General features: G+C 49.9%; 1 protein-coding gene across 2 annotated transcripts in view; it reads left to right on the forward strand.

The window, feature by feature from the left end:
* TTC7B (tetratricopeptide repeat domain 7B) overlaps nucleotides 1-22,563 on the forward strand; it is a 2,178,739-nt gene that overhangs the window by 1,663,136 nt on the left and 493,040 nt on the right. For both annotated transcript variants that reach the window (XM_069637452.1, XM_069637451.1), the window contains one exon: nucleotides 11,032-11,172. In XM_069637452.1, coding sequence (XP_069493553.1) covers nucleotides 11,032-11,172 — 141 coding nt within the window. The remainder of the gene's footprint in view (nucleotides 1-11,031; nucleotides 11,173-22,563) is intronic.

Here is a 22,563-nt window from a genome sequence, read left to right on the forward strand (position 1 = left end):
TGGATTGCTAGACACGCCCCCTGGCTTTCACACGGCATATCCGGACACTTCGCCGGGTGCAACTCGCGTTGCTTTTCTACTCCAGAGTGGTGTCACGCCCTGTAAATTCGCTCTTAATCCAAGCTTACTTGCTCTCTGTACCTTTTTGTACTATTGTGGGTTAGTTATTTCCTCTCAGATGCTATTATTTCCATTTCCTAACCTCCCCCTTTCATCTTAGACGGATCGCCAGTTTCAGGACATTCAGCTGTTTGTTTACAAACCTTCACAGAGCCCTCTGGCTTTGCTAGCATCTTCGGGAGCCTTTTTAGGTTTGTTACAGGCGAACCTGTTCTCTCTGGGTTGCTCTTGTTATTCGTTTCCTATCCTATGCACTACTAAATGTGTCATTTAAAATATAGGCCTCCGGACCTTATCCATTGGGCAGAAAGAAGTAGGAATCTTTACCCGGAAGTACAGGAGAGCATCTTCCCTTCAGTCTTTCTCTTCAGGCGGTAAGAGTAGCTCTAAATCTATTCGCACTTAATCTCTCTTGATTCCTGGATATCTATATGAATTCATAGATCCACTTGTTTAGCGTTTCTCTGATTTCCGTAGCGCTGTGAGGTTAGGTGTCAGCCTCTACTCTCATTAATCATCAAGTCCAGGATTGGTCAGTAAACGGCTGGGTAAACCCTCTTCTATGTGAACTTCTGTTCAACCTTCTCTTTCCACTAACTGGCTAAATTCTACATCTCTTTTTTTATATTCCGATCTCATTCTCCAGCTCAATTGACACCCTCACAGAAAAACCAGTTGAGTTGCATCTTTCGAGTGTCATCAGGATTCCACGAACCCTAGCAGCTCAACACAGGGTTTTTTTCCCCTTTGGGGGTTTTCCCTGGGGGCTCTTGTACGTCGCGGCTCTTGGAGCGAGGTTGTGAAAGGGTTCCTAGGAGGAACCTCATTTATCGTCAAACAAACTAATTTCACCCGGGAAAGATCAAGCCTAGAGGTCGGTGTTTATCTTGTATGTTGATGCTTATGTTTAATGCATAATACGTGACTGTTGATTTGACATTACAATTTCTCGTTACTACATGAAATAGTTCATATTTTCCACTCTTCCGTCACTTGTACTGGGACATGTTTTGTTACCTCCATAATGCGTCCCCTTTGGCTTCCTGGTATTCCCGTTCTCCCTGTTCACTTCAGTATTGTAAGGGAACGTCTCGGGGGCCCGTGGGCACTTGGGATCTTGTCCTTTCTTTGGTTTCTTTCTTGGTTTGCTTCCCACGATGTCTGCTTTGTGTGCACTTCTATCTCCTGTTTGGCTTCTCAATACCGCTGTGGATAATCGGTTCGTTCAGTGCTACCCCTCTGAGGTGGTGCCCACCACTCTTGCTTTGTGGTCCCGCCACTACCAAGCTATCCAGTCGAGCCATCTCAGCTCCCTGTTCCTCTATCACGGCAGGCTTCCAGCACGTCCTGCTTCGGCCCAAAGCAGTTCTGAGCTTCTCAGGCTTTGCCATACGCGTCAGCTCCGCCTCCTTCAGGTGTTCTCTGTTCAGGGGAATTCCCCTGTCTCTCTGCCTGCCTCCTTTCTCCACCTTCCCTTGGCATCTTCTCTCGTGAACATACTCAGCACAGCCCATTGGAGATTGAGATTTAAAGGGACAGCTTCTCTTCCTTTTTGATAACGGTATACATGTACTTTATCTTCGTCCCATTTATGGTACTTGTAATGATTTGGTGTTTTAGGTAGTTCCATATAGGCCATCACATGGAGGGCATCAGGGAGTTCCTCACAGGAACGGGAGTCCTTGTCCCCAAAAGGGCAGTCTCTCCCAGTGAGGTCCCATTTGCCTCAACCCCTAGGGAGGATGTTGCGCAGCGGGTTCACCTTCCTAGCCTCAAAGGGTGGGCTACCCCTTGGGGAGAAGGGCTGAATTCCCTCGATTCGTCCCACTTGCTTTGTTGTAACAGGCAGGATGTGAAGTGGCACGGGACAACCACTGTCGGCAGAGAACCATGCCCTCTGGTTTGAGGGATCAATCAGAATGCAGGGTGGCTCCAGGGAAATGGTCCCCAATGAGCGATAACTTCAGGGAAAAAACTCTTGTAGATGGTGATTGAGATGGTGTTTTGTAGGTAGGTGTCGAGGAAAACAAGTGTTCTCAATTCTGGATAGCTGGCAGGAAGTCAAGTAGAGGACTCCCAGGTTCAATAGCACAACGGAAGGCTACATAACCGAGTTGCAGTAGGAGGAATCTGGTAGAATCCAGGAACTGAATTAGAGAGGGGATGGCGGCAGAATTTGGGAAGCTAAAAGGAGAGAAGACTATGAAACAAACAAGAAATGGGGAGTAAAAAGGTACTGCAGAACAATGAGGAACTCCGAAGAGCGACAGTGTTCTCAGCGGAATACTCCACAGCGTTGCAACTCGCTCGCCATAACCCGGAACAGGAAGACATACTGCTCCAGGCGCGTAATTCCTCTAGATGGCAGCGTCTGCTGTGTCTAGTGGTGAAGCTCTGATGGTGTCCAAGGCAGTTGCTCCAGAGCGTGGTTCCCAGATGGGAAAACAAGCCCCAGTGGCGCCACAGGGACCAATCCTTTACAGAGATGGGAATAGCGTGCCAGAAGGCCCACCTAGGGCTTATGAAAAATGTGGGGTCGAGCATCCAACAACTAATACAAGGAGCAGGACTGGAGGAGGGCAGGTGGGTTACTTGATTGGGAATCTGTTAATGTTAAGATACTGTCCATTTCTCTTGCAAGCTAATGTGATTAAAAGCTTTCATGTAATTATAACCAGGCATGAAGACAATCCTTTTTTGATGTTCACACTCCAGACGAAATTAAGTTTGCTTGATGTTTCTTTAAAATTCATCATTGTATTCAAAGTGACAGTGGATCGGAACCTCATCAGCACTGCAGACTTATTCCCCTCCCACCTCTTTCAATGTAGGTTTCCAATTTCACTTTTTGGTTTTGGCTATCAGGTGGTTCTAAAGCGCCATCAAAAGCCAAAACTATTTCATTAGAGTACTGCTACGGGGAAATGGCACGTGAGGAGGGACACAAAGCTTATAGGTGTTGTTTGATTTTTTTACCCACCCATTGACTGCCTGTGGTCATGCTAATCCCTATGGCAATTTCAACCCAAATCGTACCCTCCCTGTGCCTAAAACGCATCCTCCTGGGATCTATTTGAGCTAACTTTATTAAACCTTATCATCCAATGTTGTGCTCAAAGTGCCTGCCAGTGTTTTTTCAAAGCAGCATTCTGAGAGTTAAATACTTCATAAGAGCTGTAAACGCACGCTACTGGTGTAATACAAATGTCTTAACCAGGTCTGCCTTCAGCCACTTGATTTATAAGCAGTGCACGTGTCCTTCTCTGAAGTCCTGTTAATAACGAGCATTGGCAAAGCCAAATGTTTTAGTTTGTGTATAAGTATTGGTCATTTGCCAGGCACAGCTATTATATGCCAAGGTAATCTCACAATTTTAGCAGCTGCTACCATTGATGGCCAGTTAATACCACCAAGGCAGTGCCTGGCAAATGTCTTTCCCATGGGTACGCAAAATCCGAAACTGTTGGCATTGCCAATGCTTGTTAGGTATTTTAGCCTAGTTGCTGAGTTTTAGCGAGGCTTTACTACAACAGATGAGTTACAAATTACCTGATGCTGCCCAGGTTCGTAGGTTGACCCCCTCAAAACTCAGACTTTTATTGTGAGTACTTGCCTTGGTATTTACTACCGTTTTGATAAGTGAACTTGCAAGTTTATTTTAGTTGCCACATTGTGTAGTCAAGCTAGTGTTTGGGCACCAGACCCTTTTTACAGACCGTTTTGTTGGTAATTAAATGAGAAAACCGCAAGGTATCCAAGTGCGGATTGCTGCCAGAAACCAAACCTGATGAGGTGGTTCCTGATGCTTACGCACACCATGGTCATGATTACAGCGAAGCCCAATTCTCAAAATGTCCACGACAGCAGGCCTGATAAGCACACCATGTCATGTTTCCAGCGAAGCCCAATGCTCAAAATGTCCACGACAGCAGGCCTGATAAGCACACCATGTCATGTTTCCAGCGAAGCCCAATGCTCAAAATGTCCACGACAGCAGGCCTGATAAGCACACCATGTCATGTTTCCAGCGAAGCCCAATGCTCAAAATGTCCACGACAGCAGGCCTGATGAACACACCATGGTCATGTTTCCAGCGAAGCCCAATGCTCAAAATGTCCACGACACCAGGCCTGATAAGCACACCATGTCATGTTTTCAGCAAAGCCCAATGCTCAAAATGTCCACGACAGCAGGCCTGATAAGCACACCATGTCATGTTTCCAGCCAAGCCCAATGCTCAAAATGTCCACGACAGCAGGCCTGATAAGCACACCATGTCATGTTTCCAGCTAAGCCCAATGCTCAAAATGTCAACGACATCAGGCCTGATGAGCACACCATGGTCATGTTTCCAGCTAAGCCCAATGCTCAAAATGTCCACGACAGCAGGCCTGATGAGCACACCATGGTCATGTTTCCAGCTAAACCCAATGCTCAAAATGTCCACGACAGCAGGCCTGATGAGCACACCATGGTCCTGTTTCCAGCGAAGCCTAATGCTCAAAACGTCCACGACAGCAGGCCTGATAAGCACACCATGGTCCTGTTTCTAGCGAAGCCTAATGCTCAAAACGTCCACGACAGCAGGCCTGATAAGCACACCATGGTCCTGTTTCTAGCGAAGTTTAATGCTCAAAACGTCCACGACAGCAGGCCTGATAAGCACACCATGTCATGTTTCCAGCGAAGCCTAATGCTCAAAACGTCCACGACAGCAGGCCTGATGAGCACACCATGTCATGTTTCCAGCGAAGCCCAATGCTCAAAACGTCCACGACAGCAGGCCTGATGAGCACACCATGTCATGTTTCCAGCCAAGCCCAATGCTCAAAACGTCCACGACAGCAGGCCTGATGAGCACACCATGGTCATGTTTCCAGCTAAAGCCAATGCTCAAAACGTCCACGACAGCAGGCCTGATGAGCACACCATGGTCATGTTTCTAGCGAAGCCCAATGCTCAAAATGTCCACGACAGCAGGCCTGATAAGCACACCATGGTCATGTTTCCAGCGAAGCCCAATGCTCAAAATGTCCACGACACCAGGCCTGATAAGCACACCATGTCATGTTTTCAGCAAAGCCCAATGCTCAAAATGTCCACGACAGCAGGCCTGATAAGCACACCATGGTCATGTTTCCAGCGAAGCCTAATGCTCAAAACGTCCACGACAGCAGGCCTGATGAGCACACCATGTCATGTTTCCAGCGAAGCCCAATGCTCAAAACGTCCACGACAGCAGGCCTGATGAGCACACCATGTCATGTTTCCAGCAAAGCCCAATGCTCAAAATGTCCACGACACCAGGCCTGATAAGCACACCATGTCATGTTTCCAGCTAAACCCAATGCTCAAAATGTCCACGACAGCAGGCCTGATAAGCACACCATGGTCCACGACAGCAGGCCTGATGAGCACACCATGGTCATGTTTCCAGCTAAAGCCAATGCTCAAAATGTCCACGACAGCAGGCCTGATGAGCACACCATGGTCATGTTTCCAGCTAAAGCCAATGCTCAAAATGTCCACGACAGCAGGCCTGATGAGCACACCATGGTCATGTTTCCAGCGAAGCCCAATGCTCAAAATGTCCACGACAGCAGGCCTGATAAGCACACCATGTCATGTTTCCAGCGAAGCCCAATGCTCAAAATGTCCACGACAGCAGGCCTGATAAGCACACCATGTCATGTTTTCAGCAAAGCCCAATGCTCAAAATGTCCACGACAGCAGGCCTGATAAGCACACCATGGTCATGTTTCCAGCTAAAGCCAATGCTCAAAATGTCCACGACAGCAGGCCTGATGAGCACACCATGGTCATGTTTCCAGCGAAGCCCAATGCTCAAAATGTCCACGACAGCAGGCCTAATAAGCACACCATGGTCATGTTTCCAGCGAAGCCCAATGCTCAAAATGTCCACGACACCAGGCCTGATAAGCACACCATGTCATGTTTTCAGCAAAGCCCAATGCTCAAAATGTCCACGACAGCAGGCCTGATAAGCACACCATGGTCATGTTTCCAGCGAAGCCTAATGCTCAAAACGTCCACGACAGCAGGCCTGATGAGCACACCATGTCATGTTTCCAGCGAAGCCCAATGCTCAAAACGTCCACGACAGCAGGCCTGATGAGCACACCATGTCATGTTTCCAGCAAAGCCCAATGCTCAAAATGTCCACGACACCAGGCCTGATAAGCACACCATGTCATGTTTCCAGCTAAACCCAATGCTCAAAATGTCCACGACAGCAGGCCTGATAAGCACACCATGGTCCACGACAGCAGGCCTGATGAGCACACCATGGTCATGTTTCCAGCTAAAGCCAATGCTCAAAATGTCCACGACAGCAGGCCTGATGAGCACACCATGGTCATGTTTCCAGCTAAACCCAATGCTCAAAATGTCAACGACAGCAGGCCTGATGAGCACACCATGGTCATGTTTCCAGCTAAACCCAATGCTCAAAATGTCCACGACAGCAGGCCTGATAAGCACACCATGTCATGTTTTCAGCAAAGCCCAATGCTCAAAATGTCCACGACAGCAGGCCTGATAAGCACACCATGGTCATGTTTCCAGCTAAAGCCAATGCTCAAAATGTCAACGACAGCAGGCCTGATGAGCACACCATGGTCATGTTTCCAGCTAAACCCAATGCTCAAAATGTCAACGACAGCAAGCCCACTTTACAATGTCCAGGAACTACTGCCAAGAGCCTGACTGTAAAATGTAAGACAAAGGACTCTCATAAAAGATTCTCCTACAGTTGAGGAATAATTGTATTTGTAAACGCCCCGGGATATCATAATTAGATTGCAGTGATTTGGGGAATGTGCAGACTCTGAAACATTTTCTTTGTGGGGAGGGCGGTAATTTGAGATATATTGTTAAAGGACATGTAAACTGTAAAGGAAGGGGGGTATGTCACTGTATGAAATGTAATTTCTCGGCTAATCGCAGGGTTTCGTGTTGCCCATTCCTCTGTGGGGGACCTGTTTGGAGCACTGCCAGACCACGGTGCTGTGCGTCGTGCATTGCATGCCCCACCATTTACATCGTCCGTTCTGTACCACGATGCTTATTTGTTCGACAATACGTTGAGTCCATCTGTGTCCGAGGCCCGCCTCGTGCGCGCTAATGGAAGACTGGTAAACAATCTGGACTCTTGTCTTCTGGGCGCTATCTTAACGAAGATTACCATTTCGTCCATGAGTTGCCGCCCTCCCACCGCTCAGCACCTTCGTTAATATATAATTGATATTTTCTTTTGCACCATCTAGCCTTGTGAAAATATGGACAGAGAGCCCCTGTTGCACACGATGGAAAGGCGTCCGTAAAACTGATTGTAGTTTAACTGATGGCGATGAGGCCTGAGCGCGCGCGCGCTGCCGTGAACCTGCGAAGCCAGTGGCTCTGTTTCAGGCGCACACTCGTGTCTTGGAATTGCATAAGCGCCAAGAGTGAAGACGAGGCATTCGTTTGCACAAGCTTTGATTAAGTTAGTAGATCTGTTTCTCGGCAGTTTTCGTAATCCCGATTTGCTGACTGGGGAGAGTAAAACCGAAGGGGAGTTTTCTGTGTGCGAGTGTGTGGGGCAGGAGGCGGACATATGTTTACACTCTCAGGCGGCCGCAGAATTTCTCGCACTGAAGGGAGTCTTGTTCTTGAGATTCCGCGGGGTGGGAAAGCCCAGCCGCAAGAACAAGCGTCTCCTTGAGTTGCGCTGAGCTCTTGGAACAGTCCTCCTATGTCAGCGCGTTTCGCCTCCTCGCTAATGAGTTTCCATCCAGAACTGAAAAACGCTTCCTTTTCCTAAATAACAAGAAAGCTACGGCAGTCGTTTTGGGGTTTATGGTTTGTACTTTATTTCGTTGCGAAATGGGCGGATCACCTTAAGTCAAGTCCACTTAATGGGCCTCGTTGCAAGTTTGGAAGTGCAGGGAAAAAGTGGAGCTGATTCTGGTACCCAGCGAGCCGATGATGGACCACGGTCCGGAATGCATCTGCAACGCAAGGTGCTAGTGTGACCGCTCCCTCTGACTGGCAAAAGGGATTAAATACCACACTTTGGGATCACACCAATTCGTTTATTAATGATTACATTGTGTTCATTTTGCCTACCTTTTTCTGCTGTTAATTCCGGTACCACCACTTTTCCCGCAATACCAAATTACAATTTTTGGCATTTTGGTAGATTTACCGCCGGCGGAAATACTGCACAGTAAATTTGCTGTTGCTGGAGATCAATCTAATTCTGCCAAAAAAACCCATGGGGGTCCTATGGACTCTGGAAATGGGAAATTACCACCACTTGTAATCCTGTGATAATTCCACGGCACCAAGTGGCGGTAACAGTAATTGAGTTTGGCGGTATTTCGATGGAGTTACTGCCAAACTTGTAATGAGCCCCTAATGTACCTTCTCGTAGGACTGTCAAACGTTTTGATCCTTAAAGGGATTTGAAAATCCCTTGTGATCAGGTACACGCTCAATACATGCTTTTTTTAAAATCTCAATCCAGGTCATGTTCTGTGATGGTGATATTTGTTTTGGCTAGAGGGGTTGCCCACTTGCTATAGTTCTGATACTTGCTGAAGAGGTGTGGTAAACCTGAGAAAGGATGTGTCGGTAGCCCAGCTCTTAATGACATTGCTTGAAATCCTGTTACCAGAAAGCTTTCTCACAGGAATGTAGATTAACCTGTGCTGCAGATATTACCAGAGTTTTGGAGATCAAGCTGTTAAAGGATGAAGAGATCCATAAAGATGCAAAGGGGTGCGCTGCACCAGGATCTCTAGATAATACGCCTTTGAATGTGCCTTCACCTGCTGTTATATAAATGAGCTTGTGGGTGTCTCCATTATATATTTAGCATTTAGCTTTGACTCCTTTGAATACTCATTAATAGCCACGCTATACGGACTAATATGGTTAAAAAAAACCTCTTTATTTAATCATGAACGCGCATTTGGCCAAAATTCAATTTATAAAGTGCAAACGCTACAACATTGGATCCAAGCTGTGCACTTCTCCCTGTCCCATAATCCATCACAAATAGAACAATGTTCTGGCAATATACGGATTCCACCCAGCATGATACTACAGGAACATTGGGGGGGCTTTAGGTAGTGAGGTGCTAAATGCGAGAAGATCCTCCTTTTGCCAGAACAACGATGGCCACAGGGGAAAGGAGTTTGGCTTTTTCCTTCTTGACATTTCTTTATTACCACAACCACTTCATAAACTGTGACGCGCGTGACCAGCAATGGACAGCAGCACCTGTCAATGTGGGCTTATTTTGACTTCACACACAATATAAGGGATAGTGCTTAGAAAATCCTTGAAGCAGTGTGCTCCACTGAAAGAGACACATAAGGAACCCCCCCCCCCCCCCGACAGTGCTCCCAGATCACCCTGGGTGCTTCTATTAGCCTAAATGAATGAATAACTCGCTGCCTACAACAGAGCATCCTCCTACGCACTCCAGAAAACCTGCTCATACATGTCACATTTGCTTCTGAAACCCCTGTGGGGCATTTCTTGAAGAGAGTTGCCCTCAGGAAATATTGTGGGTAACAAGCATCACATCAGACTAGCGTGTGCAGTTTACCAGAGCAAAAACGTTGAAAGAGACTTCAGTGGGCATGTAACTAGAGAGGATCCGCCTGACTGACCTCTGTCTACATATGAGGCAAGATGCCTGCAAGTGGTTCGCTAGAGCCATGAGCGTGTTTGGCTGATGTACAGTGCCTGTACCATCTAATGTCGGGGAGCATCACCATGGACCGTTGAGCAATACATATGATCATATGAACTTTTGAAAAAGGAGGAGGAGTTCTTTGTTCAAGAGTTGGCAGAAACTCCCTTTTGAATTGGCGCGGGATATCATTCACATCTTGTTGATATTGATCAGTTGAAAAAGGTCAGAACACATGGATATGTTAAATAGTCTTGATTTATTCGAATGGGGAATATTCATTTCATGACATTCCAATTGTAGAGTGTTCTGCCACTTCGCCCCTGCCCCCCACACCCACAGAGTTGGGAACATGTATTTCTAGAAGCTGTACCCTCTTCCTGGGCGATCCCTTTGCGCCTCTGTTCTCCCTGGGCCCCCCCTCACCCTCTGCTCCGCTCTCCTTTCTTCTCTCCAACTCCAAACCTGTCCTTTCTTCTCTCCTCATCACATGTAGTGCTTTCCTGTAGGGATCTACTGCACGTTACAAAAGCAAATGAATGTACTCCATGCATAACTTTGACCCTGACCCAGGGTGGGACTGGGGCATACAATTGTCTCGGGCACCCATGGAAAAAGTGGCCCACAGTTGCAAATTGCCATTAATTCCTTTTGGGCCAAACTGTTTGAATAGTACCCATGGGGGGCAGAGAGGGGGGGGGGTTGTTAAAATATGAGGCAAATTGTGCATTTTCAAGAATATTTATTCAGCGACATTGGTCAAAACTACTAGCCGCATAGGGATGTAACTCATGAAACAGGCCCATGTTAGCCAAAAAGTGGCCGACTTTGACCCAAAAAAACGGGCTCACACCGGCATTTTGCAACTATTTCCCTATTGGCCAGTCCAAGCCTGACTGTGGCCCCCTTTCTCTCCTGCTTGCCTTACACACCCCCCTGTCACAACGTCCGCTCAAACGGACTCTGCATGCGGGAATCTCTTTGATAAGAAATGTAACGCAGATGCTGCCATGTTTTGATGGAGTATGCCATGCCCACATGCAGCGCTCATGCAAACCACTGACCTCTAACAGAGTCATGCGGCATGAATTCATTATGGGGTTCAGTTTTGGAAAGCATGGGTGCTGCTCAAATACTTGTCATGCGGTGGACCCCGCAATCTATTTCTGCTTATAACGCTGTGCCCCCTTCCATCCTTGTGTCTGCAGGTTCGATCCATGCCACTTCCATAGCAGCCTCGCGGGTGGAGCAAGCCCTGTCCGAGGTGGCATCGTCGTTGCAGAGCAGTACTCCTAAGCAGGGACCCCAACACCCATGGATGACCCTGGCACAGATCTGGCTCCACGCAGGTACAGGCCACGCCCCTTCCCAAGATGATGCTCTTTTTCATGTGCAATCAAGGGAGTCTTTTTTTCTGTTTCTTAAACAAGGACATTGTGTCTTATTGGACGTTAAATGAGTCATACGAACAAAATGTCTGCAGATTGGTTCGAGGTTACAGGGGGCCATTTGCTGGTAGGCATCTGTTGTAAGATGGGACACCACTTTTATTTTGCATGGTTTTTTTTATTTACTAGCTTGATTGAGCATTACAGTAAAGCATGGGACGGCCAGAATAATATGGATAATAAGTTATAAAAAAAAAGTCATACAAATGAACGTAGCGAGTACATGGCAAATGATGCATCTATAAACAACTGCGCATTGGACAAGTTTATGGTTTACATGTCATGTATGCACTTACACCTACCTTGACCCCCTGGATAGCATGGCTATGTTTTAATAACGTTGACTATCCCATTTCATGTACAAAGGTATTTTTGTTGCCACTTCTCACCGCTTGGAAGGCTCCTCTTTTACCAGGTTTCCTAGACGGCTTGAGTGGTCCTGTCCTGAAAAGACAAAGCGGCACCACCCCATACTAAAAGCCCTCCTCCGTTTCCCAGTGAGCCCAGAAGATAACCTTTAGACAGCATGCACCCCCCTGCCAATGCTTGAAGATCGACTGAACCTTAATACCTACGAAAAGTGTCATTTCACTAGTTGGGACAACTGTGCCCTGGACCTACAGCTGCAAAAGAACAGCTGTGACTAAGAAAGGCACTGAAGGCCACAACTATCCCACCTCCTCCAAATCTTGTTCATGAAAACATGTTGCAGGCTTCTGGAAAGCTCGTGTAGAATACCCTCATATCCTGTTGATCAATTTTCCTGTCTGGCCTCCCATCTCCCAGATCCCTTTTCCTATGTTGCCCTCCCATCCCTTTTCCTGTGTCTCCCTCCCCATCCACGTGATCCTTTTTCCCCACCCACCTGATCCTTTTTCTGCCTCGCCTTTCCCTCACGCTTGATCCTAGTCCTTTCTCGCCCTCCCCCTATTCCTCCTGATCCCTTTTTCCGCCTCGCCCTCTTCTCCCACTTGATCCTTTACCTGTCGTCCATTCCCGTCGCACTTATTTCTTTTCCTGTCTCACCTTCCCCTCCCACCTGATCCTTTTCCTGTCTCACCCTCCTATCTGATCCTTTTCCTGTCTGACCCTCCCACCTGATCCTTTTCCTGTCTCGCCCTCCCACCTGATTCTTTTCCTATCCCACCCTCCCACTGATTCTTCTCCTGCCTCTCCCTCCCACCTGTACCTTTTTCTCGCACCCTCTTCTCTCACTTGATCCTTTTCCTGTGAAACCCTCCCCTCCCAATCGATCTTTTTCTTGCCCTCCCCTCATTCCTCTTGATCCCGTTCCCTGTCTCGTCCTCCCATTGCTCCTGATGCCTTTTCTTGTCTCACCCCCGTTCCCCATCGCCATTCCCCCTCCCAATGCCTTCTCTCACTGCCCACCTGATCCAGCCCTTCTTCCTCCCACCTGATCCATTTTCCCATCTCGCTGTCCTCCATTCTGATCCAGTTTCCTGCCTTTCCCTTCACTCTGCATCTATTTTTCTATCCCGTCCTTCCCTCCTTTTTAGTGTGGGTTGTTAGGTGGCGCTTGCACATTTATGAACCAAAACTATTGCATTAGAGTACAGGTAGGGAGAAATGGCATACGAGGACCACACAGCTTGTAGCTTTGTTTGGTTATTTGCCTACCACTGACTGCCTTGGGCCATGCTAATTCCAATGGCCATTACTGCTCAATTCCTAACCCCTCCCCGGCCAACAATAAAACTCCTCATGGGCACTCTTTGAGCTTGCTTTAATAAAGCTTTACCATCAAACTTAGCACTCCAAGGGCCTGCCAGTGCTTTTTCAAAGCAGTCTTCTGAGATTTAATGACTTAATTGGAGCTGTAAACACTCTACTGGTGTAATACAAATTCTTAACCAGGTCTGCCTTCAGCCACTCCATTTTGAAGCACTCTGAGTGTCCTTCATTGGAGTCAGATTAAAAACAAGCATTGGCAACAGTTTGGAAATGGGAAAAGCTCTGTGTATGCACCTGTTGCCAAGATGAGTGGATGTCTGCTAGATACGACCCCTTCAGATAATATAGCTTGCTGCAGGTGTGTGTGTGTGCGCGTGCGTGCGTGCGTGCGTGCGTGCGTGAGATCTCCATCCACGTTCCCATTTCTCAACCATAGCTAAGGGGCATTAGCGTCGGAATTCGAGGTCTGTACATGGCCTGCGGATCCCACGTTTGAATTCTTACAGTGCCAACTCCCGATTTCATGTTCTACTGTGGGAACAATCCCTACCTTTGATTTTCACAGCTGCTAGATTCGAGCTTTAGACCTTCCTATACAATATTACACATAGGAAGGCTTTGGATACTTCTTCCACCTCCCACAAACCGAGGAATGCCGCGGCCAGTGCTCTACCATTAGCTAGCTTTTAAAATGAACAGAAAAGACAAAGAAAACCACTTTATTCCCACTGATCATCCCCACTGCCACTGCACACAACAGGGTGGATTACCAAGCCTCCAAGAAGCTGCTCATGGGACCAAGGCCTGCTCTCCGGACAAACATCAAAAATAGCACCCAGGGAAGCGCTCATGGGAATGAAACCAGTGCCGATTATTGGCTGGCTGCAAGATACCTGCAAGGTACCTGTATATGGCAGGCACCTAATTGGCTATCCTCTGACGTCTGGTCAGTTGAGGCTGTGTTTTTTGCTGGTCTGGAGTGACATTGAGTTATGAAGCAGAGGGAGCTCCTGGCCCGGCATTACCTCCCGGGCAACAAGGATCATTACCTCTGACTACATTTGATATTTTGGGAGCTCAATCCGGTCAAAGGCCAAGATGGACTCAAAATGTATTTTGATGGAACGGGTGTAGCTGAATGACAGTGCAAAGAAGTCCCCCCTGCTGTACTCAGCAGGTCCAGCTGTGCACAGAATTTTCAAGACTCTGACTTCGGTGGATAATCCCCCTGCTGCGAAGACGGCATTGAATAACTACTTCGATGGTGACGCTGACTGTGTACGTTTTCTACTCCGTGAAGCGATGAAGAAAGCAGAATTACCCAATGCCCTCAGTACACATTTAAGGCACCTTGCATTTACGCGCTTACTCCTGAACGAGGAAGAACTATGGGCCCCAGTTTATTCAGGAAGCGACGCGAGACGCAAAAGCAGATGGGTTTTTGAGGGGGATTTATCCCATGACATCATTTTTGCATACAAGACTGAGGAGAATTCCGTAAGCACAAGAGGATATTGCCCTGATTTGAAAAAGGCATAAGAAAATGCAGAAAAACGCGTCATCACAAAGGGCCAACATTAAAACGCAGGATTAAACTTTGGTACAGTTGATAACTCATTTTCAGTCTTTGAGAGCTTTTTTGTGGCGCAAGGATCACTGTGAAGACAACCCACGAGGAACTCTTTCTCCGTACACTTCTTCACACATATGCAACACTTCAACAGAAATACAGCAAAATGAGGGCGCGTGGTTTTATAAGTTGATATCCCCAAAAAGTGCCCCGCAAATTACACCAAGTTTATTCAAGGTTGTTTCTCCCTCGGATATTGTGAGGACCTGGTATGATTGTAACTTGGATCCTTGCGCTGGGAAGGTCGCATGAATTAGCAGAAGTGTGGGACTCCTCTTTAAAGCGGCCAACCTGGAAGAGTCATATGTGGATAGTAGGAATCCAGGGGGGGTGCGGCAAAGACAGATGCATCGTCTACATCAGCTGGAATGCGCCCATACTGTACTTATTCCTTGCCACATAGGGCTGATTGCCCTGCCAAGGCGATGTGGACGCATCAATCATTTTGCAAAGGCTTGCAGAGCTCAGCTACCACCACTTCCTTCTAGAAAAAGGTGCCAACCTTTCACAAAAAGACAACAAAAATGTGCTCGGGTGGAACCATCTATTCAGGATTTCGGTGTGAAAGGTGAGGCATTGGGGATGAAGAAGACGGAGATGTCTTTTTCCCCTCAAATGTTCTGGGTGTGGACAGGAAATGTAAGCGCTAACTCAGATGTGTGTGCAGCCTACAAGGCACTGACACTTCCCTTCTTATTGGCACAGGTGCATCGGTGACTACAATCACTATGTTACACTACAAAAGGTTCTGGAAGCCCTCGCCACTAATGCGCATTTAAGTGCGCATATTCACGTTTGGAGTTGTGAAACCAATTCCTCTTGACAGAGTTTTTGAGATTGCAGTTTTACTTGGCTCTCAACAAATACGGTCCAGGTTCTATGTGTCATCTGTGAGTGAGGACACTCTGCTTGGGTGCGCCGCTGCAGAAGCTCTCCAAATTGTAAATGTTGCTTTTGGAGTCTATGGGGAGGATGTTAACTCCCTAATTGAGAGATTTGGTTCCCCTTTTAAAGGAGTGGGGCTTTATGAAAAGGGAGCCCACTCGATTACATATTGATGACACTGTCGCCCTGCAACACTGTAGAATGCCATTTCACTTGAGAGGTAAAGTGGGGGAGGAGTTTGAGAAGCTGGTGGCCCTAGACACCACTGAACGCGTAGAAGGTCCTACCCCATGGGCCTCCCCGATATTGGTGGCCCATAAGCAAACATAGCCTGGCTCAGTGAGAAAGTGTGTGGACTTGCAGCTGCGTAATATAGCTATTGGAAGAGAAAGACACAGCGCCTACGATTGATGACATTGTCTGATTTGCAGGGTGCTGGATTTGAAAAAAAAATGGATTTGCGAGCTGGGTACCATCGACTAGCCTACACCCCTCCTTGAGGTATATCACCACTTTCAATACCCACAAGGGCCTATATCATTACAAGAGACTACGCTTTGTCATCTCGTCAGCGGCGGACGTATTTGAGCATGCTGTAAGGGGAGCTCTGGCTGGACTACCAGCAACATTAAATATCCAGGACAATGTACTTGTATTTGCCAAAACAGAGGTAGCACACCTTAAGCGATTGGAAAAGGTCCTGAAAAGGGTTAAGGTTGGTGGGTCCGACACTGCTAAAAGAAAATTTCGTTTTTCTCCATAAGAAACTGGAATTTGGCTTCGTCTTTCAAGATGATGGCATATCTGCAGACCCGAAAAAAGTACAAGACATCTGTGATTCTCCAGCATGGGGTCTGGCATGGATTCACATGCTCATGAATATTCCCTGTCGTCAGGCCGGGAATCCTCGGTATAGAAAAAAATCAGTATCAGTTTCGTTTCTGATCTGACTTTCTTAGTAGTAAGCAATCACTGGTCTATGGGTCATACTGCCCCCAGCCAATGACTGCCCTCTCCCTAAGCCCCGACTCCGGCAGCCATCCTCAGATTTTTACCGCACGTTCAAGTGTTGGAGTCCTCGTGCTGTAGCTCTCGAGCTTTTGCTGCGTTTTCGCGCTTTTTCAGGAGATTTTTCTCATTTTTCGGTTAAATAGAGCCTCAAGCTCCACCGTTTCTACATCCGATCAACGGGGATCCGTTTCAGAGTTTTCTACGCCCCTCAAGGGTGAAGATTTCGTCGAGTTACGCTTTTGGAGGATTCCAGAAGTTCTGAGGCCTACCCCGGACATGGCCCAGGAGAAAGGAAGCTCGACGCCCGGGAAGCTGTTCAGGACCTGCCCTGGATGCCATCTTCAGAATGTTTTCAAGGAGGATGAGCATTCGTTATGCCTCTATTGTCTCCATGAGGACAAGACGCACAAGGAGAAGGACTGTGCGTTTTGTGGTAACATGTCGGAGCGGACCATGAAGGATCGCCACCTCCGTCTCGCCAACTGGCATTGAAGGGAAGAGCCCGTCAGGCGAGAAGAAGAAAAAGAAGTCAGAGCGGTCTTCTAAGTCCTGTGAGGGTGCCCCGGTGATGGGGGCCCAACAAAAGGCTAAGCACCGCAAGTCCGCGGGCCCCGGGAGCGCCGAACGGTCGGGCTCCTTGGCTGCCAGGCAGGGCGTATCCTCCCCAGCACCATCAACCACGGGCCAACGCTCTAGCTCGGGTAAGAGGAAGTCCGAGAACCCGGCGAAGCTTCTGGAGAGGCCCCGGTCGATCTCGAAGATTCCGGCAGAAGGGGAGCGAGGCACGGACCCTCCCACCAAAGGTGAAGGCCCCTGGTGTCCAGAAGGTGGCGATGGCCTTAATTCACCCTGCTAAAACCTTGATTGGGGATGTCGCCGTGGCCCTGGCTCAGCCTGTGGAGGCTACACCAGTGGAGGCGCCCTCAGGACCCAGAGTCTCCCTGCCACCACGGAGGGAGTCGTCTTTCAGGCCCATTGAGAAGACCCCCACGAAGTCCTCGTTGGAGAAGGTGGGGGAGGGGCTGATGGCCATCGTGGATACGGACACGACCTCTGAAGAAGAGCTCATCGAAGTTGTGGAAGAGGCCCAGCCCATCGGGAGGGATCCCGACGAGGGCGACAACGAGAGCGACGGTGTCGCCGACAAGGCTCCTCAAGAGCCCTCGCGCCTGTCGTTTCCGGCGCCGCAGGACACCTCGGCGGCCATTTTGTCAGCGATTCAGTCCTTATGCTCAGAGATAAGGACAAGGTTGCTCCTTGCCCCGACGGAGGTACCTGAGCCAGACCCGACAGGGGAACCGGAGCCAGGACCTTCGGAGAGTCCACCGCATAAGAGGAGGACGATGCATCCTACGCCACCTCTCCCACCTCTGCGGCCTGCTCTGCCTTCCCCCCGGTCTACTACCCACAGGGATGATACAGGCACGGACACGGCTACGACAGGTACAGATGACGACGGAGGCGACGACGGGACGTGTCCCCCGTCGCCCTCTGCTCGGGCGTCCCCGCCCGACAAGATTGGATCCTTTCATGCCATGATTTCCAGGGCATCCGAGCTTTTTCAGCTCTGCCCAGAAGAAAAGAAGAAAGAAGGGTTCCTTTACCAACGGCGCGAGGCTAAAAGGAAGACGGTCCTCGCCGTACCGCTTCCTGATGACATCTGGGATGAGGGGTTCGCCCTCCTCAAGAACCCTGCCAGGGCGCCAGCAGTGAGGGACCGGTACGAGAAGAAGTACCGGGTCCCCGACGCTGCCCCCTTGTGCCTTCGGGCACAACCTACCCCGGATTCGATCGTCTCGGTGGCGGCAAAGAAGAAAGCTGGGGGGGCATCGGCCTCGACATCAACTTCCCCGCCGGACGGCGAGGGCAGGAAGTTGGACACGATGGGGCGACGGATCATCTCATCCGCAGCGACGACTATCAAGGCGGCCAACGCCCTGGCTATCGTAGCCCGCTACGACAGGGAGTTGTGGTTCAAAATCGCCCCTCTGTTAGACTTCCTTCCGGACGCCAAAAGTGCTGAGGCCCTTGAAATCCTACAGGAGGGGGAGATCGCTTCGGACCAAGCCATCACGGTGGCAACGGACATCGCTGACACCGGTTTCCGTCAGTTGGGCAACAGCATTTGCTTGAGACGACGAGGATGGCTCAAGGCCACGGATTTCCACCAGGACGTACAAACCAAGGTATTGGACATGCCCTTCGACGGGAACAACCTGTTTGGGAAGGCGGTTGATGAGTCCCTTCAGGCCATCAAGACAGACACAGAGACTGCCCGGGCACTGGGAGTGCTCCAACGACGACGGCCGTCCTTTCGGAGCTCTGGAGGCAGACAAGATGCCTCCAAGGGATCCGGCAGTGACTCCTCCACTTACCGCCAAGCGGCAAGATCTTCATCCCAGGAAGCCTATAGGGGACGCGGCAAGTCAGGTGGTGCCAGTCGTCGTCGACAAGAAGGTCAAGGGGGCAAGGCGGCCTCCAAACAAGATTGAACCGACCGTGGGGTCAAGCCCCTGCCGAAGCACCCCGGTGGGAGGCCGGCTGGCGAGGTTCGTCAGCGTGTGGGAGTCCATCCATCTCCACCAACCGTTGGGTGCGGGACGCCCTGGCCCAAGGGCACGCCCTCGAGTTTCAGAAGAAGTGCCCTCGCGTTCCACCCGTTGCCAATAAAGAAAAATCACGTCCCTCAACTACTGTTGGAAGTAAGGGCGATGCTCAAGAAGGGTGCCATCGAGCTTGTCCCAGAGATGCTTCGGGGCTCTGGAGTTTACTCAAGGTACTTCCTCGTAAAAAAGAAGACAGGAGGATGGTGCCCCATCCTGGACCTACGACGACTGAACAAGTACATCAAGGCACAGAAGTTCTGTATGGTCACGCTCCAGCATGTGCTGGCACAGCTGGAGGAGGGCGATTTCCTGTCGTTGTTGGACTTGGAGGATGCGCACTTCCACATCCCCATTCTAAAAAGACACCGAAAGTTCCTCAGGTTCGTGGTCCAAGGGCGGCACTACCAGTTCAAGGCCCTCCCGTTCGGATTGAAGTCGGCACCCAGGACTGCGCCTACAGGGGATCCACGTCTACCCCTACCTGGATGACTGGCTCATCCGGGCAAGGACAAGCGAGCTAGCCGTGGAGCACACTGCGAAGACCATCCAGCTGCTCACGGACCTGGGATTCTCCATCAACTTTCCAAAATCCCACCTGGTTCCGTTGCAAGTCGCCCTGTTTCTGGGAGCCAAGCTCGACACAGTGGCGCGGCTGGCCTCGCCGTCGGAGGAAAGGACCAGGACCATTCTGGGCAAGGTGCAGTGTCTGCTGGCCACGGACATGGCCAGGGTAAGATCTATCAAGTCCCTCCTCGGGATGATGTCCTCCTGCATTTATCTGGTGCGCCTTTGCAGGCTTCGGATGAGACCCTTACAGGAGTTCCTCGACGCCCGCTGGATCCAGTCGACGGGCAGCTTCGAGGACAGGATCCCTCTCAACGAGATGTTCCGTCAGGCGATCCGGTGGTGGGGTACCCGCTCTCATCTGTCGGCGGGCACGGACCTTCAGACCCCAGCTCACCAGGTGACGGTGACGACGGACGCCTCCCTGGAAGGTTGGGGAGCACACTTCGGAGATCTTCACGCGAGAGGCTTTTGGCTCCCGGAGGAGAAGTCTCTCCACATTAACATCTTGGAGCTCTGCACGGTGTTCTGGGCCCTCAGGTCCTTTCTTCCGTCCCTCCAGGGCAAGGTGGTGAGGATCTTCACCGACAACACCACCACGATGTTCTACATCCGGAAGCAGGGCGGAACCAGGTCCCCGGCCCTATCCAAGGAAGCCCAGGATCTGTGGCATTGGACCGTCGCCCAAGGGATGTTTCTGGTGCCTCTTCATCTGACAGGAATAAAAAACACGATCGCCGACTCACTCAGCAGGGAGCTGCGCTTGTGCCACGAGTGGGAACTACGCCAGGATCAAGTGGATCGACTCTTCCGACGATGGGGCGAACCCCAAATCGATCTCTTCGCGACGGCGACGAATTCCAAGTGCCGGAGGTTCGCCAGCAGGTTCCCCAGCCGAGGAGCATGGGCGATGCTTTCTCGTTCCCCTGGGACGGCCTATTTCTTTATGCGTTCCCTCCGCTGCCGTTGCTGCTCCGGCTCATCAACCAGCTCAAGAGGTCCCGGTGCAGGATGATCCTCGTCGCACTGGCGTGGCCGAGACAGATCTGGTTCCCAGACCTTCTGGACTTGTCAACGTCCCCACCAGTCAAGCTGCCGACGGACGTAGACATTCTCTCCAGAGAAGGAGGCGCCATTCTTCACCACAACCCGGAGTCGCTGAACTTGCAGGCCTGGCTCCTGCAGCACTAGAGTTTGGAGGGTACGACATCCCGGCCGACTGCAGAGAGGTTCTTGTAAAGGCCAGGGCGTCCTCAACTCTCAAGTGCTACGGACATAAATGGAAGAGGTTCTCTGTCTGGTGCCGTGCACAGAAGATTAACCCTCTGCGGATTACAGCCCCTCAAGTACTGCCATACCTACTGTCGCTGGCAAAAGCTGGGCTGGCTCACACCTCCATCAAAATACATCTGGCTGCAATCTCCCGATATACCAGGACGACGGGTCGGGTGTCCTTGTGGTCTCATCGCCTGGTGAAAGAATTCATGAAGGGACTATTCCGATCATTCCCGCCGGTGAAGGCTCCTGCCCCGGCGTGGGAACTTAATGTGGTGCTGACCAAGCTCATGGAGGCCCCATTCGAGCCTATGCATTCGGCGCCTTTGAAGTTCCTGTCATGGAAGACCGCTTTCCTTGTGGCCATCACCTCCACACGACGAGTGGGAGAGATCCAGGCCCTATCTTGCAAGCCTCCATACTTGACTTTTCATGACACAAGGGTGGTGCTGAGGACACACCCATCCTTTATGCCCAAGGTGCCGTCGGACTTCCACCTCAACGAGCCCTTGGTGTTGCCAGTTTTCTTCCCGTCGCCTTCGTCGCCGGCCGAGAGGACTTTGCACTCGCTGGATGTAGCTAGAGCACTGAAGTTCTACGTGGACCGCACGAAGAGTTTTCGGAAGACGTCACAGCTGTTTGTGAACTTTGGGACTGTAAATCAAGGGAAGGCTCTCTCGAAGACTTCCATTTCCAGATGGCTCTCCGGCTGCATCATGCACTGTCACCGGTTGGCAAACCGACAGCTGCCCGGCCGTCCGAGAGCCCATTCGACCAGAGCGATCGCTGCTACCACGGCGTTCCTGTCTGGTGTGCCCCTGCTGGACATCTGCAGGGCTGCGACGTGGAGGTCGACGCACACCTTCACAAGATTCTACTGCGTCGATCGGGACTCCAGGGAGGAGTCCAGGGTCGGCCAAGCAGTGCTGCGCAACCTGTTCGCCTAAGATGAGCCTGGTGAGGAGGTAAGAGATGCTTAATGTTGAGCCTTACCACCTCCCGTGGTTGTGCATGTGTGTACTGCTATGTATTCTTGTATTCATGAGCATGTGAATCCATGCCAGACCCCATGCTGGAGAAGGAACAAGTTACTTACCTGTAACTGTTGTTCTCCAGCATGGGTCTGACATGGATTCACATGCGAACCCTCCCTCCTACCCCTCTGCGTCTCTTCACTTGGTCCTACTGCCACTTTACGAGCTACCAAATCCGAAGATGGCTGCCAGAGGAGGGGCTTAGGTAGAGGGCAGTCATTGGCTGGGGGCAGTATGGCCCAGAGACCAGTGATTGGTTATTAGGAGAAAGACAGTTCAGAAACAAAACTGAAACTGACTTTTTCTTTACCGAGGATTCCCAGCCTGACGACGGGGAATATTCATGAGCATGTGAATCCATGCCAGACCCATGCTGGAGAACAATAGTTACAGGTAAGTAACTTGTTCCTTCTAAGAATACTATGAAGATAAAAACAAGTTCAAAAAGAGTACATTCTCTACGGTTCCAATCAAAGGAGCTCTGTATTTATATTGCAATTTACTGACCTTGCATCTCTCCAAGTTTTTTCTCCACTCTTTCATAAAGGATTTACTTTTGGTTTGTTGCAGTATATTCCAGCCGCTACTGTTTGTC

Source organism: Ambystoma mexicanum, chromosome 14, assembly GCF_040938575.1.
Source record: "Ambystoma mexicanum isolate Mex_15411 chromosome 14, UKY_AmexF1_1, whole genome shotgun sequence".
Lineage (NCBI taxonomy): Eukaryota > Metazoa > Chordata > Amphibia > Caudata > Ambystomatidae > Ambystoma > Ambystoma mexicanum.